The sequence below is a fragment of the Neopelma chrysocephalum genome, unplaced genomic scaffold, assembly GCF_003984885.1.
Source record: "Neopelma chrysocephalum unplaced genomic scaffold, ASM398488v2 Primary Assembly neopelma1_187, whole genome shotgun sequence".
Taxonomy (NCBI): domain Eukaryota; kingdom Metazoa; phylum Chordata; class Aves; order Passeriformes; family Pipridae; genus Neopelma; species Neopelma chrysocephalum.
Genome location: NW_020897849.1, coordinates 1560279 through 1582739, shown reverse-complemented (window position 1 = coordinate 1582739; position 22461 = coordinate 1560279). Strand labels below are relative to the sequence as shown.

Sequence of the window (22461 nt, the reverse complement as noted above, 5' to 3'; positions counted from 1 at the left end):
GGGGGCTCTGTGGGATGGAAGGTCTGTACAGCAGGGTTTGGGGAGCTGTGTGTGAGGGGGATCTTTACAGCAGAGTCGAGGGGGTTTTTGTGTGTTTGGGTCTGTAGAGCAGGTTTGGGGTTCTATGTGTGTTGGTCTGTACGAAAAAGTTTGCGGACTTTGTGTGAAGGATGGTCTGTACTGCAGGGTTTGGGGGGGCTGTGTCTGGGGTTGTATAGCAAGGTTTGGGGGGGTTTCGTGTGAGGGAGGGTCTGTATAGCAGAGCTGGTGGGCAGGAGGTGCTCGAAAGGGGTTCAGAGACAGAGCTGAGCCCCATCACTGGGGGGTGTGTTTGGAGAAGTGGTTGATGAAGAGATTTGGGGGGGGTTGTTTGGGGCGGAGGGTCTGGGCTGCAGGTTTGGGATGGTGAGCGAGTGGGGAGGGCCTGGAGGGTCAGGTTTGGGGGCCTTGAGCACCAGGGATGGGCAAGGGAAAGCTGCACCTAAGGAGGTGAAGCTGGCCCCAGGTTTGGGGAAGGACATTTGTGGGACAGGCTGGTCACTCACTGGTTGAAACGGGGAGAAGGGTCAGTGCCCCCCTGCCCTGCAGGTGAGGGGCTGTCAGGTGCCTGTGGGCTCTGTGTTTTTTGGCAGCTGGGTGTCCTCTTCTGCCCTTGACCTGGAATGCTGGGCTGTGTCACCTGCTGTGTGTGGCTTTTGGGGAAGGGGGTCACCTGCTGCCCTCACCTCCTGCCTCTGGGAATTTGGGGGTTGGCAGGAGGAGGCAGGAGCTGTGCTTCACAGCCATGGGTTTGTGCTGCTGTACTACCCTGATCACATCCTCAGTGGGAGAGTTGGCTCCGTGGCATCCAGCTACAGCCTGTTAAATTCCTCCAGTGAGTGACAGAGAAGTTTTCAGTGACCACAGTGAGGTTTAGGTGTAATAGTTTCAATAACACCTTTTTGATAAGCCAGCCTTGGTGCTGGAATTTGGGAGGACCATTAGGATCACAGGACAACTGGGTCATTGTGGGTTGTAGAGCCTCACCTGATCATCGATTGTGCTGCTTTTACTGACCTTTGATTGAAGTATCCTCAACTCACCCGCTCTCAACAAGTGACAGAGTTGCCTTAGTTTGTTAATTATTAATATCCTCAATTATCTCCACTTTCCAAAACGAAGCGAACCTTTAAAAACGGGTTTTTAACTGAACTCCTTGTTGTTGTATCTTTCCGTGTATTTGCTGTGTTAGGTATGAAAAAGAACTGGGTTCTTTCCTAATTGATAATCTTTGGTGATAATTAAGTAATCCCCTTATCTTTCTTGTTAAAACAACTTGTCTTTAAGGTGGCTCTTTCAGGTCTCTGATCATCTTGTAGTTATTTCTACCAGCATTTCTGGCTTTTAACTCTGTGCTGAAGTGTTGTTCCCTGAGCAGGAGGGTGACAGTCCATTATTGATCTCACTGATGAGATATAAACAGATAGTATTATCTTTCTCCTTGATACCCCTTTCCAAGGCTCCCATTAGTCCCTTTTGCTCCAGGCTCATGTCAGGATTTAATGTTCACGTGGCATCTGCAGTGCTGCCCAAAGTCCTTAATGTCATTGCCTTCCCTGATACAATTCCCATTCCTTTAGCAGGGCTGGTGTTTTCCAAAGCATGACCTTGCATTTGGCTGTTTTTAAGATGTTGTTTAGACGTGCTTATCATCAGGGAAAACAATTTTTATCGGCTTTTCAGCAGCGTAATCCCAGGGATGGGGTTATTCTCTGGCGTGCTGACCTTGGTCTGAGGAATGCTGGTCTTAATGTGCTGTCTGCTCTGAAAGTTTTGGGTTTTACATTCTAACTTTTGATTCCCATGGGAATGAAAAAGGAGAGAGCTTAAATGCAGTTCGAAATGGAAAGGAGAGGCTTCGACCTGTGGTTTGAGATTAGACTCTCAGAAAGAGAAAATGTGTGAAGAAACATAGGACAGGGTGGGGTTTTTTTGGAGCAAAGATTGAAAACTTGAAAATTGCTGGGACAGGAACATAACATACTATGGGATGGACATGCAGGTAGAGCTAAAACTTGTCTTAGTGTTTGACATGAGGAACAGAATGATGCTTGTCTGGAAGGAGTCGATCTTAGATGTGTTTCCTAACCTAAATGATTCCACGATAATGGGAATTCTGGTTATGCTGTAGTTTAAAGTTTGAAAAAGTTTTCTAGTCTAACTAGGAAGAAACCACTTGACCTTGGAGTAGAAGAGGGGCTCTGCCCTCATGGATGTAGGAATGAATATACAACTTAAAAAATATTGCTGCTTGTTGTTGGGAGTTGTGGTAGTGTAGGAGAAGTGCTTGTGGAAGGGGAGCAGAGTGGCTTGTCAGCTGAGCATGATTTAAACACACTTCTTAAGTAGTTCTATGGTTTTAAATGTAAAACAAAGTTATGAAATATAAAACTTTAATCACTGCTGACCAGGAAAGAAGTTAGATGTCTAGTGACTTATATCACATCTGGTTGTGTGATGCTGAACTGGCACTGAAACTTTTCGGAGTACTTAAACCATCTGATAACTGCTCTTTTTTTTTTTTTTTAAAAAAAAGACCCAAGCAAAAGAAAACAAAACTAGAAGTGTTTTTCAAAGGCCTTTCTGGTCATGCTCTAGTTGAGGATCAGTAGTCAATCGAAAAAGACCAGTTTTCTTTCAGTGACACAGAAGCTTCCTCTGGTGAATGCTGGCATCTCTCCTCTGGCATTTAGTGCTGGTACCACAGAATTGATGTTGGACTGTGTCTGACTGTTTCACCAGGGCTGCAGCTACCTGCATGTTTACAAAGACCTTTCCAAACATTGAGCGTGGATTATCCTTCTGGACTCTGCCAAGGAATCATTCTCCTGTTTTTCAAACCACTGGAGTTGCCCTCTGTTGGTTTGTAGCTGCCAGCAGGAACATTGACTTGGATATTTACTTTAAAAACTCTGTGGGTAGAAGCGAAAGAGTTGGTCTGGTAATAGTGGCTAGTTCAGTTTGCACTGAGGGGAGGTTTTGCCTTTGGGAAGAAAATTGATCCAAGAGGAAATTTGTTGTTGAAACATCTGGTGTTTCCAGAGGCGCTCTGCCTGTGCAGAGGCACTTCTGCAGGAAGTGATGAGCTCAGTCACTTCTTTTTTTTTTTTGGATAAGGAGGGATAAATAGTTTATAGAAGGTAATGTCACCTTCGTCCAAGCTTGGGGTTGTTTGTTGTTTGTTTTGGGTTTTGGTGGGTTTTTTTTGGTTTTGTTTTTTTTGGGTTTTTTTTTTGGGTAAGGAAAAGAATCAAAAGCTTTTACTCTGCATTCTGTGAGAAGCACTTGATATCCTGATATTTTAGTAGCCTGTTTTTGTACCTGCTCCTGTTTGAACTTCCTCTGAGTTGGATAAGGGGTGAAGTGCTGTGCCCTGTGCATGGCAGTCGCGCACCCTTTTCTGCTGCCAAATTACTATGTCCAAGGACCCTGGTTTCTAATGGAGGCATCAGACTCGTGACTGGTGGTGTTTTGTATTTGACTGATGCACTCGGGTCCTTCTGTCACCGTTTTATGGAGCTGAAATCCCACTTCAGAGACCAACAAGAGCCTTTTGTGATGTTGCTCTGGTCACATACCTTTGTGAGGAAGGTTCATCCCATTTCTATTGCTCAGATCTTCAGAGTCATTCAGGTCTTCCTGTGTAGAATCCCTGTAGAGGAAGATCAGTGTAGGAAGATCAGTGTATTTCCTAGGTTCGACTTTAGGATTTTTAGTTGGTATTTTGTTTGATTATTTTTTGTGCTAAGGTGGTTACTAAGAATATAAATTGATTGATTTCTTAGCTGATAATTTAATACCGTTTACAGCCTCCTAATTGTGTCGCTTTTTCACTGCAACTCATTTTTATCTAATTCATGGTGGACTTCAGTTGTTCTGAGAATTCCAGTCTTTTCCAGTTTGGCACCATGAATGGCGTCAAATGCTGAAGGCTGGATGACTCTGCTGTCCCTTTCTTAGGAAGTGTACTGGAGCAGGGAAAGAATCAGCTGATTTGTTAAATGCACTTAAAATAATTCTGTATTTTTGCTGGTTTTCTGTATTTCCATCAAAGCAGGGGGAAGTAAACTTAGTCAAAGATGCTTTGATGGTAAAATGTGAGTGACTCATAGACTTTCAAAGTGAGAAAGCAAATTTCTTTTGTTTTGTTTTCTAGTTACAAGGATGTGACAGCAAGTTCCTGGCCAGTTTAAAATGTACTTCTGTATTATGTTTACTCTGAGAGAGTAAAAACTCTTCTATGTTTTCGAATCTAAGGTCCTGCAAAACGTTAGTAAGAAAGTGCTGAGAACGTGTGACAAACTTTTGGGGGTAAAGTCCATAAGGATTAAAAAAAACCCCAACCAAAACCAAACAACTAAACAAAACCAAACCAAAAAAAAAACAGGTGGAAAATAACCTGAACTCCAACTCCCCTGTTTCTCCTCCTACCACGTGAAACCAGGGACTCAGATCTGCACCTTAGAGGTTCATAAATTTCCGTAAAGATGCATCCAGGTCTTGAAGAATCTCATGTTTGAGCTGAAATCAGTTGTAACTAATGAAAAGGTTTATTTTTAATATTCTGTTCCCTGAGCCCAAGCTCTGTTTCCCTGATGAGGTGAGGGTACCCTCTGCTGAGGCCTTTTAAAGCCATATAAACCAGACCCAAAGGATGGACTAATTGTAGAACTGTGACTTCATGTTTTTGTTTTTTTTTTTTTTTTTTTCAAAAACAAGCATTAATGTAGTTTTTTCAGCTTCAGTTGTCAGTATTTATAGCTTTACTTGAATATTTCAATGTAGCCAACTCACTTTCCTCATTGGGATAGCTTTGCCTTGAGATATGGGAAGGTGAGCAGGCACAGGGCTGGGTCTGTCACTGCTGATGGCTTTAAATATTGATCAGTACTTCCAACATTCCCTCAAATGAGCTGGGAATGCAAACCCTGGCTAAAACAGAGAGCTGCCCGACTCTGTTCCCCTCTGCTGAACCCTGTCTATAGAAATGTTCTCAGTTCTGCTTCTCATTCTTTTCAATGTCCAGTGGAAAATATTTCCCCCCCTGCTTGTTTGTGTGGATTTTCTGGATGTTTCTGGACAATCTCACGTTCTGACAGGCATTTTCCCATTGTTTACATCACTTCTGTAGCCTAGGATTTTTCTCCAAAAACTGAAATTCAGTACTCAGAGAGCAAAATATTTCTGTAGAAAATAAAGTTGCACAGATTGAATACATAAGTATTATGTGCTTCTCTGGTGTCTGATAAGGTGAATTAGTGAGAAAGAAAAATGTCAGAGAGGTGAAGGGAGTGAAAAAAAAATCACGAAATTATGAAGTTATGATGAATTATGAGCTATGATACCTCTTGCTTCCCAGGTAGAGGCACAAGTGCTGTAGTATAAGAAGAAATCTCTGGGCTCCAGTTAAAATATAGACATTACTTAAGAGATTAGACAGTTTTATTCACTGGCAGAAGGATGAAGGTGAAATGCTAATTGCTCAGGTTCCCTGGTGTGACCAACCTGGCAGAACCTGTATTGGATGTTCAGCCTATTCTGGGATGGCATTTTTCAGGAACATTAAGAATGTAAAATTTTCCTGGGAGGTGTTAACATCATCAGATTATGGATCATTTACCCTGTATGTGGCTGTATAGCCTGTGAGTTTAATAAAAGTTTTCCAGCTCCTGATGACTAATTACTGGTTTAAAGACTAAAACACTCTGTGAAACAGAGTTTTCCTTGGGATAAGTGTAATTGCTCAAACATCAGGTACAGTCTGCTTGATTTTCTTTTTTTTTCATGGCAAAGAATATAGTTTCTAATTCTGCACATTCATCATGTTCCAAAGAAAGCCAGTGCTTGACTTTATATGAACTTGTAAAACCAAATGTAGCTGTGCTTTTTTGCCTGTTGAATTTTGTGGGAAGAATGAACTGTAAGTTCAGCTGGGCCTGAATTCCATAATACCCCAGTTACTGGAAGGGGAGGAGGAGCGCTGAAGATGTAGAGTGGTTGTTGCTTTAGGTAGTTGCTATTTCAGTCATTACTTGAAAGTCAGCGTGCATAATCCTTGAGAAATTATTTCCTGGATCAATTTAAATCAAGGAGCACAGCCATCTATTTGAGTTGAGGACAGCAGCCTGCACTGTCTGGATTTGAGCTGCAGCAGCTGAGTGGCTGATGGCACTTGCTCCTCCTCTGCTGGAGTGTTTTGCTGTTCCTGGCAAATAACAGCATCTTCATCCTGGAGAAAAACTGTGCCCTGGTTAGTTTGAATTTGGTGGTGTTTTCCTTGGTCTTCCCTGCCTTTCCTCCCGAGACTCCTGGGTTCATAATGTCACCCTGGAGCTCTGGGAAGGTGCCTGAAAAACCGCTGAAGCTCTGGGACGTGACCTGTATTTTTCTGGGATTCCTTTTCCTTTAAGCAACATTTGGCTCTTACAACTGTATTTAAATACCAATTTCCTAGTGTGTTATGAACTTGAAAGTTGTGTCAGTAAAGAGATGGCCTTCACACAGAGTGCTAAAATGGAAGGGAAAAATTTGGATTCGGTAAACTGACCCGTGAGTAAGGAATTGCTGAACGAGTTCCCACTCTGCTCTCTCATGGTGGTGTACTATTGCTAACTCTCACATTTTTGTCTCCTTGAAAACCTGCTTTCGGGTACAGGGTTTGGAAGCTGCCAAATATGAAAGTAATGCTGGCTTGGGAACTGCTGTTTCCTTCAGCATGAATTATGTATATTGCCCCAAAATAAGGAATTATTCTGTAATGTAGCTCCAGGGGCAAATGTTTGGCTTGTAATGCATTTCCCCAAATAAGCAGCACTTAACAGGCCTCTTTATTTTATATACCATATATACATATACTTCTTTATTTTCCCAGATCAGTATTTTGTCTTCTGCATTCCCTCAGTTAATTAGTGAGAGAAACTTAATTTTGAAAGGAAAGCTGTGAAGGTTGTCCCACCTGGGACCAGGAGGCATTTTCCATAGAGTTCTGGTGGAAAAATCTCCAAACCTGACGTCACTTTGGGCATGAGGAGGCTCCAGTCTGTTTTTTTGAACTTGGTCTGCTTTAAATTCTTTTACAGGCATCAGTTTTTTGGGTGAACTTTTACTGGGTGTGAGGTTACGGTGCTGATGAATGTTAAAGATGTGTTTATGGCTTACATTAGCAATGTATATCTGTACATGTAATAACTTAGTCTGGTTTTGTGGCTTCCTCTGAGTGGAAATATTACTAATATTGTGGCGTGTAAGAGCATCCCTGCAATGTTGTGAAATTGTGGAAGGCCTAAATCTACTTCCTGGCCTTCGTTAAATTTTTCCATATGTGCATTAGTCAAGCAAAAATACTCCACCAGGGCTGTGATGCTTCCAAAACACAGCCCAGGGGATTTGTGTGGGCTTTGCTATCCTCTAATTTTCTGGTAAAGGATCTGCCCCTTCCCAAGTGCTTTTGGAAATGGGAAGTGAGCACCATGCAGTACTGAAGTGAGCTGCTCCACCAGAACTGGGGAAGTTTTGGAAGGTTGAAGTTCAGCGACTTTTCTGGTGATTGGCAGTAGAAACCCCCCTGCTTACACACTACCTAAACTATTTTTCAGCAAGATATGAGATATTTTAGGAAATGAAAACTGAACTTTGTTATCAAGTGGTTGTGGCTGGTGATTTTTTTAAACTCTGGCAAATTTTACTCCAATATTTTATCTGTTGGCGACAAATCCGATCAGCTGAAGAATTTAATCTCTTCATCTTTTTCCTTGACTATTGAAGGGCAGAATTCACGCTATTCTTGGTCCTTTTATTAAGCCAGGGATTTATTTCTACTCAGGGAGCCTTCTCAGACCTCACCTAGGCTAAGCTAAAAGGCTGGATTTCAGATATCCTTGTGTCTTGGACATGTACAAATGAACACTGAGTATGAAATGAGTAAAAGAAACTGTTCCAGAGGATCTTATAATCACTGAGTTCACTAATATCACTGACATTTTAAGTTACTTTCATATAAAAAAGTAGAGAGACATTAAGTACATGGAAAAGTTCCCTGTTGTGCAGAGGGAGAACAAACCTTGGTAATTTTTCAAGCTTAAAGGTTCTCAGCATCATTTACCAGTTAAATTGCATCCAAATTATAATCCCTAAATGTTGGGACAATTAGGCTGGTAATCATCTGTGATGCGTGAAGTTTTTGTGGGTACCAACATACATGACTAAGCCTGACTTTATTTTGTCTCCAGTCTGTTTTTCTGCTGTGCCAACACTGATATTCCCATCCTGGAGCTGGATTTGGGGCTCTCAGTGCTGCGATACAGTCAAAAGTTTAATCCGTGATTTAGGGCTGCGGAGTGTCACTGGAATAGAAGTTATTTACCGGGCTCTGAGAACCTGGAAGTGACCTCAAGTTGTGCCAGGGCAGGTTTAGATTGGATATCAGGAAAAATTCCTTCACGGAAAGGATTGTCAAGCCCTGGAACAGGCTGCCCATGGAATGGTGGAGTCACCATCCCTGGAGGGATTTTAAAGGTGGCACTTGGGGACGGGTTTTACTGGTGGCCTTGGCAGTGCTGGGGGAATGGTTGGACTTGGTGATCGTGGAAGTCTTTTCCAACCCCAAACAATTCTATGACTTCCTGGGAATTCACTGCTGCAATTTTAGTCACTATTGGTAAACATTTAATTCTTGGCATGTCAGGAGGAAGTGCTGATGAATCAAAGAGATCTTGTTTAAAGAAGTCTTAAGTAGGTGGAGGGAGTGAAAAACAAGTACTTCATAATTTGCCTTACTGGAAGTGCCTGCAGCAGTGTCATTTTGCATTTAAGCAGCAGTTTGGTTGGTCTGGCAGGGATGAGAGGCTGCTAAAAACCAAAAAGTAAAATGTTAATTGAAAGAAATAATTGAAAACGTGTTTTTAATTGAGCTATATCTTAGCCAGAGCTAAGTAATACCAAGTTTGTTGTCCAGTATAGTCAGCTGTGATCTGATAAGGATAGTTCTGTAAGGTGATTTCTAAATCCTTCAGTTTATTTTGTTATGGTGTACTTGCTAAGCTATTTTACTTTTCAGAGAAGTGAATTTACAATATGCTGGATGTTTGTGTGAGACTGCTGAGGAGATGAAGCAAATTTGAGCAGTCACTTGGCAAATCTCATCACAGTGTCATATTTAAAAGTGCACATTGTATATGTTTAACTTTGTTTTGCTATGGGGTTAAGAAATCCTGGGTTTTAAAAAAGCAAACCCAAAAAACAACACCCAAACCCCGAAAAAGTTGTTTCCTGAATGGATCTGCATAATAACTGTGTGTGTTTTGCTGTGTTTCAACCAAGACATTTTCACGTCCTTACATCCTTCTGCCATTTAAAGCAGAGAACTTTTCCCATAGGAGGGAGAAAAACTTTGGAACAGAACCTAAAAAGGTTTTTCTGAACTGCTTTAGGGGACAGCCAGAGGTACACACTGGTCTTCAAACATCACAGTCAGGTGGTTTGAAACCAGCATTAGTTGCAGTGAGTTTCTGTGAGTTGCAGGAGAAAAAAAATCTGTAGTTCTTTCCAGATCCGTGGACTTTTTTGGTGGTGAGTTGTTTTTTTTTCCCGTTTTTCTTAGTTAAGACTGTGTGTACATTCCAGTGCCCTGGCTGGGCAGGAGTATCTCCATGGATGCTTTGTGCTGGCTGCTGTGATGGCTCCACATGCTTGAAATAGTTGGTCCACCACGTCTTACGATGGCCTTAGTGGAAATTCTAGTCCGTGTAATCCAGTTGCCATGTTCTCCCTTAATCCCTTTTGGGATGGTTGTAGGAAAAACTGAAAAAAAATCAACCCTGGAGTGAGTATTTTGCCCGTTTTCAGTTAGTCTGTGTTTCCCTAGCACTCCAAATGCTTTTTGCAGTGTAATGGCCTGGTACCTCTGTGGTTTTCCAGAGGAGCCCTGTCCGTGTTCCAAGTGCTCTTGGTGACGCGTGTGCCCTTTCCTGCACAGCTGCTCTCCGAGGAGCCACGTGAGTGTGCCAAGCAAAGCGAGTGTTTGGGATTTGTTTATTCTTAGGGACTCGTTCCTAAAGTCGTGGATTTCTCTTAATAGCAGCTTCATGAAAATATTTAGGTTAGATGCAAATTATAGCAGCCTTAAACCTAATTTGCAGCGTGTTCTGCAAAGTCATCTTATTTCTCCCTTCCCCCCCCCACCCAGAGCAAAGGAAAACTCTCCCTTTCGTGGTTGTCGTGCAGAGCTCTTTGCAGAGAAGTCCCCAGACATGGGGTCATCTCTGTCGTTCCAGCAGAGATCAACCAGCAGTTGGCACAACGGATATGACGGTTTTTCTGGGATGGTGAAAGGAAAAATTATCTACTTCCAGCAGTTGTGAGGGCAGTGCCTGCCCGGGTAATAAAAAGAACCTCGCCCTGTGCTCTGCCAGAAGGGCTTTTTGCATGGAGAAATCAGAACCATCCACTTACTTAGGGATGGGAGCACTTTCAGTAAGGCCGAGCTGTTAATAGCCCTGCAGGCAGCCAGGTTAGGAAATGAAGGCACACCAGTGCCACCTCTGGACACGGTGCTGCTCGTGGAGCAAATAAAATGGCTCCTTCTCCTTAGCTTTTAGTAGCAGAGGTATCACTATGTCTGATTTTTCCAGTGGGAGAGGGGGATTGGGAGTTTGGGAACCCCTCGTCCCGATCCAGCTGCTCATCTTTACCATCCCTGGTGGTGCTGGCACCAGTGATGAGCTGGACTGGAGAACTGATCTGACTAAAGAAGTTATTTATGTAAATCTTTATTATAGTTGCTGGTGGGGAGAGTGGGTGGGATGGTCCCTCTTGGCACTGCTGGAGATTTGTGAGAGACTCGATCCTGTACCCGCAGCTGATGATTAGGAGTTATCTCAAACCACATTTAATGGGTTGCTTTTTTCTCAGGAAAAGCTTGTGTAAAACCATTCTGTTCTTGCGTAGCTCGAGGGCTTACAAATACCTTTTTTTTTTTTTATTTTAATGCCTTGTGAAAATTACATGGAAAGTCGTTGAGTTAATGGAATTTTCTCTTCTAAAGTTTCTCAGATTTTAATCTAGGTGTCATATCTGCAAAGCCTGCCCCCGGGTATTGTGTGGGAGTTTGATGTCCAGAAAAAGGGCTTTACATGGAAAAAGGAGTCTGCCATTAGGATATGAATTTGTTTGTTTCTTGCTGTCTCATGGCTCGTGGAATGCTTGAATTCCTCCAAGCCCATAAATTTTCCTAAATTGTTTTCGTAAATTGACTTTGTACATATGGACTTCTGTCTTCAATGTTTGTTTAATCTTAATAAATTAATAACCCACATATTTTTAAACATTTCTAACTCCATTGACACTGCTATCTTTATCTTTCACATTTCTTTTTAGCCTTAATTTTGTGTGACTGCCTGTCTCTTTTTCTCTCTCTCCGTGGAAGGATTTTTATCTTGTCTAGCTGTGCTGATTGAGATCCTCTTTGGTTGTGGCAAATTGATCTTTGACCTGGAGAAGCAAACAAATCTCCTTCTAAAAATACGATATTTGGGATCCGTCCCAGGTATAAAATGCCTTTTTCCAGCAGGGAATTATCTGACCATGTAACAGTGCCAATTCCTGCAATTGTTGCTCAACATGTGAAGAGTTTATGTCCAGTATTTAAGCAAATGTAATGGCATCATAAATAAAATATAATCTGTAGGGTAAGTTGTCTTCTTGCATTCTAGGATAAAGTTCCATAAAGGAGAAAGGCCATTATCTAGTTTTATCTGCCTTTATATCCCTTAAGTATTTAATATAAGATACATATCTTCATGTTTAGCTTTTTTTTTCCTCCCCAGATAGTAAAAGGCATTAAGAATTTATTAAATACCATGTTGTCTTGCCTGTGGCGTGGTATAGGAGAGTGCAGGTATGAATCTTCTCAACAGCAAGTGTCTTGTGGTTTCTAATCGTGACTTAGCTTGGAGACTGGCAGCTTTTATTAGAAATCTGTGTCTCTGAAGTTCTCCCCCTTGGTTTAGTTGGTTTTGTCCTGGTTGTAATTAAAGATGGGGGTTAGGTTTTCTCTTGGAGTTGAGATTGTTTGCACTGCAAAGAAGATGTACTTATCCAGATGTTTAATTATGCAGATCCATGGCGTGATGTTCCCTGTTTGATGGGGTTTGAGCGGGAGGGCAGTGCTTGTCCATATCCTGTTCCATCACATTTTCCCCATTGGAAATGGGTGAATAAAGTACCTGCAACCTTGGATCAGCGCTGGCATCGCTGTGTCAATAAATATGCCATAGTGGGAATTAGCTGAAGGCAGAGGGGAAACCTGAGTTTTATTCCCATGCTGTGTGAAAATCCTGAGGATCTGAGCCTGCGGATGGACACAACCACTTCACCAGCTCTGGAAAATGTTGGGATTTCAGAGGCCACCCACCCTTGTTTGGCTCTTTGCTGTCTCCCTTGTCACAGCAGGGACTGCTTGGATACCGTTGCTAGAGCAGCGATTTCGGTCTGCCCGGTGTGGAAGGAGCGAGCTGATTTCTGTCTCTTAATGCTCAACCTCTGACTTAACCTCCTTCCCTTCGGAGCTTTCATGGCAGCGCTTTTCCTCCAGCCCTTTGTAGTAATCCAGATGCTCGTGTTCTTTCCCTCCTACACAGCAGATGGAGATGGCATAAGCCTTTTGATGAGTTTCCTTCTTTTTACATAAGTTTTTATGAGCTGACGAGTTCATTAGTTGGATGTCGTGGAGTTCATAAGGCCTGTCCAGCAGGTGGTGCATCGTCACCTCGCCAATAATTATATACATTTTAGTGGCTTTTGGTTGGTTTTTTTCTTAGTTTAATCTGGGAGGTGAACTTTACTGCATTGTTATTAGGAGAGGAGGGAGACCTGTCATGTGACTGTCATGATGAATCTGTTTAATTTTAGCCAAAAAATCTATTCTGAATTTACTAATCCCGTAAATACTGTGCTATTCCGAACTGCAGCTCAGTTTTGCTTGGTTGAAGGGTTGAAATTCTGCTTTCTTGTGTGTTGTTCTAGGCTCGTAGCTCATGAAAAATACTTATTAAAATTTGGCATGATTTAGGTGGTCATCTTCCACCCTCCAGGAAAGCTTAAGTAGGTTAACAGCTCTCTCTCTCTCCCTTCCAATATTGCCTGTCTAGTAAAGGACAGTTTTTGGCTTAGTAACCCTCTCACTGCTCATCACTTTAACCTTATTGAGAAGTTCTTACCCCGATGGGGTGAATGAGTCCGTTTTTTCCACTTCATTACAGACTTGGGCCCATGTAAATTCATCTGTTTTACATTTGTTTCACAATTTGGATTTTTTTTGTTTCGCAACTTGGGGCTCCGTTTCACAACCACGAGGCTCGAGGGCGTGTTTTGATGGGACCTGTAAAATAGTGATGTACAAAATTTTTAACAATGAGGGGGAGAACCTGAGTCTCTACCTGGTGATTTGGGTGGTTGCATGAGAACGTTACTGCCCTGCATGTAAACAGATTTACTGGAGAAGTAAAATAGGTGGCTGTTGTTTAAATTAATTCTGGCTTCTTGTTTTTTTAGGAATATCTTGGTGGATAAGCCCAATGATCAGTCCTCAAGGTGGTCTTCAGAAAGCAATTATCCCCCCCAGGTAAGCCGTGTTGTACAACTTAATATATCCTGGAATTTGTATTTTGAATGCATGCTGCTGTTGTTGACAGCCTTTATAGGCTTCCTTCTCTGAGTAAAATGCAGCTTGTTGGTACATCAGGTATTTACATTTCTAGCAATTTGTGATGTTTCAAGAAATGCTTCATTGCGGGGGAAGTTTCAGGTTTCATCCTTGGCAGTCGTGGTAGTGCTGGAAATAATGGAACCTTATGGTGAGATTAAGCTGCTAATGAGGCGTGAGGTCCCCCTTTGTCAGCGCTACTGGAGGCTGTTGTAGGTTCTTGGCCTTGAATCCCAGATCTAAGGAGCCTGTGTTTGTTTCTCCTTAACAGCACGTTTAGAAATGTAGCCTCTGGTTAAAGAAACATGAATGTCACCTCTTCTGCTGGTTAAGCACCTTATTAAAATAAGATTTGTATTGATTTTAGCATCTAATTTGCTTTCTCGCTATGAAGTAGGTTTTAGGTTATCCAGAAAATGCTTTTCCACTTATTTTTTTTTTCTCCAATAAGTGTCTTATCTTTTTTTTTTTGTGTGTGTTAGATCTGCACCTTATTACTGTGATACTGTTTGATCAGCTTCTATATCTCTTATGTTGCTTGTTGGTTTGAATTGTGTTTAAATTCATTTGTTTAAAGCACTGAGCAGAGTGTCTTGTGCAGTGTCTCTCTCGTGCAGAGTTCTGCTTATCTGCTTATTTAATCCAAGGATTCCTCATGAGTGAACTCTCACAGGATTTTTCTCCAGGTAAATCTTGCTGCTTTGCCTCGGAGGTGTGTTAAAAATCGATAGTCTGCACTGGTGGCTCCTTAGAGCAGCAGGTCATCCTGTCCAGCTGAAGAGCTTTCATCTGGATTTTCTGATCAATCCTTCTCTGTTGTTGTGTCTACAGAAGTGGGAGATTTTTTTAGAGGAGATGGAAAACTGTCCTCTTTATTCCGTTATCCCAAATCTTCGTTTGCGAAGCCTAGCCATGATTCCATTAATATGTTTCATAAACCTGCTTGTGAAGACTAATAATTTTTATTCTCTTGATGCCTCTGTGCATCTACTGCTCTTTTAATTTGATTTTTTAAAAAATATATAATTATTTTGATAAACAGCATAGGAGTTTAATCCATGACCTGGAGCAGTTTTAGTCTATCTAGGAACTATGGATTGCAGGGTAATGGATACTGACCTTGGGTTCTATTCCAGTCTGTACCATCCTTCCTCTCATGCAGGAAGCACATGTTGTTCTTAGGGTACTCTTGTTCCCTAGGCAGTTTTTGTGGTGTGGTTTTGGACTGGGTTTTTCATCTGAGGTGTACTTTTAGTTGCTGCTCAAATTTGCTCTTTCATTTTCTGAGCCATCCTGAATGTTTATTACTTTTAAAAATCTGATTTTGGAATGGGAAGGAACCTCTTGTAACTGAGTGCTTTAGAATATTCCCATCCTGTGCTCAAAGCTGACAAGCAGTGATGGGGGTTGTATTCAGACATGTAGATTAAGCAGGTAATAATTAGAGTGGCAGACTTCTGTACAGACCACACGAGCTTGTTAAAGAGATGTCTTCCAAAAATTTTATGTGGATTGGCCGTGACCTGAATGGAGATGTTGCTGCAGAACGACTGAATCCAGCCCTGGAGAACTGGGCACTGCTCTGAATGCTAAGCAAGGCATTTAAACCAACCTTTTTGGTAGGAGAGAGATGAATTTACACTGTCATTTGTCTGCCTGTGTGTCACATATCTAGACATGTATTAGGTATCCAGAATTAAGGTCTGACTTGGAAAAAATTGATCTCAGTAGCTGCAACCAAGATTGGCAAGACAGTATTTGGGTTTTATTCTGTTATTTAAAGACAAAACCAACAGAAAACCTGGCTGCCTGTCTGGAAAAGATCATCCTGCTCAATTCCTCTTGCTGAATCTCTGTATCCAACAGTGAGAATATAAAATGCTATGTAGTTGGATTCAGCAAGCCCAATCCTGAGTGCCGAGAGAGATGAAGTATTTGCAGTGCCCTTATACTGTATGAAGTACTTTATATTGAATATATTATATTATAATATCATGTATATTTATATTTTACATACATATATACTTCAGCTAATTCTCATGTTTCCAACCTGAGCTTATCCACGTAAAGCCTTTTTTGACGGTTTAATTTCTCTGTTGAAAAATTAACTGGAAAGAGGCAATTGGGAATTAAAGTTTCTAGAAGAGGCCTGGTGCAAAGAATGCAGTTTTTATTATTTCTGTGTATATAGAAACAATTCCCATTTGTATTGTCTCATACTTGACAAAAGAACTCCAGATTTGGTTGCATTTTGCTCAGAGTAATTCTTGCACCTTGCTCATTGAAAGACTGCCACATTTAAATGCAGGTAAAACTTATGCATAGGTAGTCTGCTTCCTTGTTTTTCTAGGTGGCTGAAGTCCTTAAGGCAGATTCTTAGCTTGGAAACCTTCGACTGAAACAGTGGGTGACCAAATAATGAGTGTGTTGAGGAGAGAAGTTGGGGCAAAATCAGTTCCTTTGTTAGAAGTTGAGTAGTTCGTATTCCAAGAAATGTTGATATATACACATAGCTTTTAATCCCCCAAATAAACATCATATCCTATGGAAAATGAAGCTGCAAAGCTTCATTTTAGGGTGGTGTGTTGGCAGCACTTCAATTAAAGACTGGTCACTTGTGCGGTGACGCACTTGCTGGAGTGTGTGGGTGGCCATAATAGTCCGGAGAGGAAGCGAACGAAAACTCGGGGAAATAAAGCTCTCCTTGTTCCCAACTTTATGGGCTGAAACCAGGGCTAAGGCACAGCACAGGGACTGTGCTGGGAAGTGCTGGGAGATGGTTTAATAAGCTCTGCAGCTCCAGTTGCTCGTGTTTGTCCCGTCAGTGTCTCACCTGAACGTCAGGGCTTAGCAATTCCCTGCCGGGGTGAGGATGCTGTGCTGCCTTAGAGGTAGAAGTATGAGTGAGTCCCTAAACATTGATTTATTCCCTTCCCTTGTTGAGTGAAACAAAACCTCTCCAGGCACCTTTTCTTTCACAAGGTTCCTCTTGCTGGGATGAGCACGAGTTGGAAGAACGTAGGTAAGAACCTCGAAATGTGTTCAGTAGCTCCGTGAAAATGCAGTAAATGTGCTGGAATCTGTATCAAACCTTTTTGAGGAAGGAAAGAGAATGAAAGTCTAAGTGTAGACACTTGAAATGCTGCCACGTGACTGTATTTAGTAAAGGGTTTTCCTGGCTTTATGGATATGGTAGAGTTAAGTAATTCTCATGGCCTTGAAAGCCATCAGTTGGTTATGAATGAGTGCCAGTGAAAGGAAATACATCTGACAGCTGGTTTTCTGTTTATTAAACTAGATATCTTTCTTGAGTCTTGAAATAGATGACCCAGAAATTATATATTTAATAACAAACCTGTTATGTAGTAACCTATTCAAGCAGGAGAGGGCTGATGGGTCTATTTTTAATCCAGTTTTCAGTTTACATAGGAAGTGTGAAGCAATGAGGCTGGTGATGCTGAAGACCACAGCTCTGTCAATAAAGGCTCATCCTGATGATTCTAGGGATGGTTTGAAACAGAACAGCATCTAATTCCTCTGAGTGGCTTGATTCATAATGTGTAGAACAAAAGGATAGATTTTTATTTAGCCACCAACTTAATTGAAATAGCAATCAGGAGGTTTGTGTCATGGGCAAGGGCAACTCCTGTTATTTTGTTATGTTGTGGTGGTTATTTTTACCTGCAGTACAAGTTTCACTACTCCCTAATAAAAAAATGCTTAAAGGGAAAGAAATTAATAAATTACAGTGTGACTCTAATTGCACAGGCAGCTTGTGCAGTGCAGTTTGGAATCTGGTTCAGTATATTTGATCACAGAATCAATTAGGTTGGAAATGACCTCTGAGATAGGGTCCAACCTTTGACCGAACACCACCTCATCAACCAGACCATGTCATTAAGTGCCACATCCAGTCATTTCTTGAACCATTCCAGGGATGGTAACTCCACCACCTCCCTGGGCAGCCCATTCCAACCTTGTGGAGATGTGAATTTTGAATACCAGAAGAACATATGTAGAAAGTTAGTGGCATTGTGGACACAATTGGTTCTGCGTCTGGGAAGACTAGTTTTCCTCTCTTGATTTCCATCCTACTCAGTAGATTGTATCAGGAATTAATGTAAAGTACATTAATAAAATTTACACTCAGTTGTGTGATGTGGAAGCTTTCATAGGGTTGTCATCAAATGGTAGCACAGACCAGAGCTTCAAAAGAGTTTGGAATTTGCTGCAGCTCCCAGTGTGACAGGGCTGGATTTACTCTTTTTTGGGTGCAGTGTAATGAGCTGTTGGGGTGCTGAAGTGCTATACGTGACTTTACTCTTTGTGCATCTTCACTTACAAATATGTTGAGTCATAAACCAGAAGTTTTACTCTTCTAATGTTTTGTAGGTCTCTTTTGTGTTATAATTTGAGGCTTAAACAATTGGGCTGAGGGTTTTGCTCAGTTACACCAGTTAGTGTCCTTGTGCCCTGTTTTAATGAACAAACACTTGAGTTTATAATTTGGACTTTTGGAATACTGTGTGAATACGTGGACATTGAATGTACTGATGTTGCTTATTGCAATAGGAAAAGTGTCAAGTATCTTGGTGTATGTATTGGCTTGAAATCTCATAGACTTGTTCTCTCCAGGTTGAATAAATCACTTGGTCTTAACATACAGTTCTGTCACTTCTTTCAAAACCATAGAGAATAGTCTCTCATGGCTACAATCCTGGTAGCAGTCCAAAAATATCCATGCAGCCCAGCTGTTTGCAGCTCTTGAGGCAAAGTGGTTTTTTCAACATCAGTGAGATTTGTAGCTGGTACCCACAGAGTGGCAGCAGTGTGTGTGTTTAGAAACCCAAAAAGTATATTATGTCTGTATTTTTATATATATCATAGAATCATAGAATGGTGTGGGTTGAAAGGGATGTTAAAGATCATCCAGTCCCAACCCCCTGTCATGGGCAGGGACACCTTCCACTATCCCAGGTTGCTCCAAGCCCCGTCCAACCTGGCTTTGAACACCTCCAGGGATGGGGCAGCCACAACTTCTCTGGGCAAGCTGTGCCAGGGCCTCACCACCCCCACAGTAATTAATTTCTTCTTAGTATCTAACCTAAATTTCCCTTCTTTCAGTGTAAAAGTCTTTCGGTTTGTGTGTGCATTAAAAAATACAGAAGTCCATACTTAGGTATGGTGTTTTAAAGCAAACCTGTCTTTAGTTTCCATATCAATCAGTGGATAAATTCACAAAAAGGTTGTGTTTAGCTTTTGTACTTCTATTTTCTGTGGGGTCTGTGTGACTCAGCAGGTGGTGGGATGTGTGGAAGTGGGAAGGAGGGCTACAGAGTTCCCTTCTGTCTGTAGGGTTAAGAAATCACTGCTGGCCCTGTGGAGTAATTGCTGTGCCTTGTTGCCTTCGGGGCACAAAGGGTTTAAGTGCAGTCCTGCTTTTCTCTCCCATAATTTAGGCTAAGAATTGAATAATGCAGGAGGACCTTTGTGCCAAGGTTTTGCAAGTCTTGTGTGGTACTTGAGAGAGTATGTGTTCATGGCCCAGGCATTAGGTTTGGGATTCCAGCAGGATTAAGAATTGCAATTGCTGGTAGTGCTGGCTTTGCTTTTCCAGCTTCGGGAGAAATCTGCAGGGAAGATATGATGGTGTGGGAGGAGTTCTTAGACGTTGTGTACTGTCTGTTCTGCATGGGAATTTTGGCAGCGGGCTGTGCCATGTATCAAGTACTGCCTTACTCATTACAGGACTGTCCTTTTGCTCATCCTTTCCTCTCCTCTGCTTTAGAAAATCAGTTTTCTGTATAGAACTTCAGGGTTTTGGTTTTTTTTTTTTTGGAAGTTTAGGGAGTATTTTGAGACAAAAGTGTGGCTTGCTGCTAGTTAAACTAACAGTGGGTTCTGATATTTAGGTGGATGGTGTTCTTCACAAAACTAGGAATTTTTCATCAAAAAAATCTGGAAATGCACCAAAGCATTCTTCTGTTGTACCCTTGCAGTGCTGACACTGACTTATTTTCTTCACTCTGAAAAAATTTGAGTTGCTGGAAACATCTTTGGCAGTAAATCTTCTTCTGTTAGGTACCTACCCAGTCTGTATCATCTGCAACTGTTGTATGTACAAGTATTTCTTTCAGTCTAAGCTTCTTGTGAATGTAGAGGGAACCAGCCATTGGGAACCTTTATCCATCCCATCTTTATCCTGGTGCTCTCCAGAGTGATGTCAGTCTTGCTCATAGAATAAAAATTAGTAGCTCTGTAGGGCTGAGACAGAAAGACTGAGAACTAAACAGATGGGCAAGTTTGTTTTTCTTCTCTCCCAGGAGTTACACTTCTAGGGTAAGGTTCTGCTACTGATGGAACTGTTTGTCCTGAGCAGAGTGAGGTCAGTGGCACTTGATAGAGGGAGACTATTCAGTCCCTACTCGGGATCCACAGAAAGCAGCCACACACATGCAAAATACTCTGCTTGATGTTGATGAAAGACCGAAAATAAGGTGTCATGTCTTGGCAGTGCTGCTGCTTGGGGGGACAGGGCCACCAGCAGAGCCTGTGGTGGGGAGGTGTCCTACAGCTCTGTGCTGATCTGCTTGTGCTGGAGTCCTGATGACAGGGGTTTTGTAACAAAATCCAGCACGATGAGTAATTGTGATTCTGCGCTTTGCCTCGGTTCCCAGTGTGCTCTGCTTGGTTCGGAGAAATCAGGGAGGAGAATTAAACACGTTGTTTTCAGGTATAAAACTCCATGTGTTCTGCAAAACAGGATGTCTCTGCACTCCCTCCAAGACCTGCCTAGTGGGGAAGGTGCTCAGTGGTCCCCGATGAATGGTGCACGTGCTTCCCTGCACCTACTTTTCCATGGGAACAGCCCATTTCCTCCAGTAGTGCCGGTGAAGGTGGTAGCTGGAGCCTGAGTATAAATCACCTGACTGTTCACACACTGATGTGTCCCCATGGTGTAAGAGGGCAGCAAATGTTCACAAGTGAGCACATTTTCATCATTTTCTGTGCAAAGACCCTTTAGTGTCACCAAGTGGCTCAGTTTTATTTGGGATGGTTAATAAGCAGTTGGTTCCTGTGTTCTCCACGCACCAAACTTTGTGCTCAGTGGTTAAACAGCGTCTCAGCCCAGAGAGGAAAAGTAATTTGATGTTCTCTTAGCATGTGGAACATACTGTATTTATCTAATTGTGTATTCAGTTTAGGTTTCATTTCAGGCTGTGGTGGGCGTTTTAATCTTCACTCCCTGTAGTTTGATCCTATTTGCCAGATTTCAGGAAAGTCTTGTGTCCAACTTAAAGGAATGTATGTAAGTCCTGAATAGAATTGCTAGGAATAGGTAGTTCAACCACATCTTTTTCCTGGATAAACTGCTTTTAAAGGAATATTCCTAAAAAACCCTTTTCTTCATTCCAGTACAAAGGAGAAAATATAATAATGGGGAGGTTTCATTTTCAGTTTACAAAGCTAAAAGAATGAAAGTGAATTTTTGGAGACTGTAATGCTTCTCCCTTAGTGTGTTTTGCAGCCTTGGCTTTAATATTAAAATCCACTGTTCTCTCTTCCACAGTATTTGATTCTGAAACTTGAAAGACCTGCCATAGTCCAGAGCATCACGTTTGGCAAATATGAGAAAACACACGTCTGCAATTTAAAGAAGTTTAAAGTTTTTGGTGGGATGAATGAGGAGAATATGACAGATCTCTTATCCAGGTAAGACATGATTCCATCAGCTATGGAATTGTAAAGGCTGGACCAAAATGCTCTTCCCCCCTGGCTCCCGAGCAGACGCAGCCAACAGCGGAGCAGAGCTGTGGTTGTGATCCTGCAGTTATCTGCCCTCATGTTTACGGTCAGGTCAGAGCAGCAATCCCAACACTCGCTTCAGGAAGCCTTCCTGATCCTGCTCTAACCACAGAGGATTTGTGGAGAGCGAATTTGGGGATTTGGAAGAGCTGGGAGCAGGGTGCAGTGTTGGTGGATTGTGATTCCTTCCTTCCCTGTGCTTGAGGCACGAGAGAAATGATTCCCCAGGTGCGTAACTTTGAAGTAGCTTTTAAAAGCCCAAGTAAGCTCCCTAAAAACCTCATTGCAGCTGTAAAGATCTGAACTACACATCTGCTCTGCCTTTCCTCAAATGGGTAAATAAATTAAACAGGCAAATGGGAAAAAACTGCATTTTCCTTTGCTTAGTTGGATTTGGTAGTTAGGGTTGGATGAGGACTGAAGAAAGAGCCTTTTGGCTGTTCACGTTATCCAGAACTCCAGAGTAGTTGCCAATGTAAATTTGCAAGGGCCTTTTAAGGACTCTGCTGTTTCAGAAAGGGAAATGAGAGTTAAATATCCAGGAGTACAAGAGAAGCAAGAACTAGTCTATTTTGGGAGGCCTCCAGAAGAGAAGTCCACCTCCAGGAATGTATGGGCGTACATCATCTGTAGCCAAACAGAATAGCCATGGAAAAACATGGGAAGTTCTATGTTGCAGGTATTCTTCATGACCATATAGAAACCATCCACAACCCTTCCCACCCTTCTGCCCTCTTTAGATAGACCAGTGTTGCAATTTGCCTTTATTGCTCCTACAGCTGTGGGGGAAGAGGTGTTAGTATCATAATAATTACTGATATCTGATGTCATTTCACTTGTGCTGCAGTTTAATAAAAATCCTCATTTTGGGACCTATACTTCTATCTTCAGTAAAAATGAACTTAAGATTTTTGATA

The 22461-nt window shown here is 41.9% G+C and overlaps 1 protein-coding gene across 1 annotated transcript in view; it reads left to right on the top strand.

Moving 5' to 3' along the window:
- The window catches only part of MKLN1 (muskelin 1), a 93769-nt gene that overhangs the window by 731 nt on the left and 70577 nt on the right, over positions 1-22461 (top strand). Inside the window, exons 2-3 of the mRNA XM_027702476.1 lie at positions 13588-13657; positions 21309-21451. Of these exons, the coding sequence (XP_027558277.1) occupies positions 13588-13657; positions 21309-21451 (213 nt within the window). The remainder of the gene's footprint in view (positions 1-13587; positions 13658-21308; positions 21452-22461) is intronic.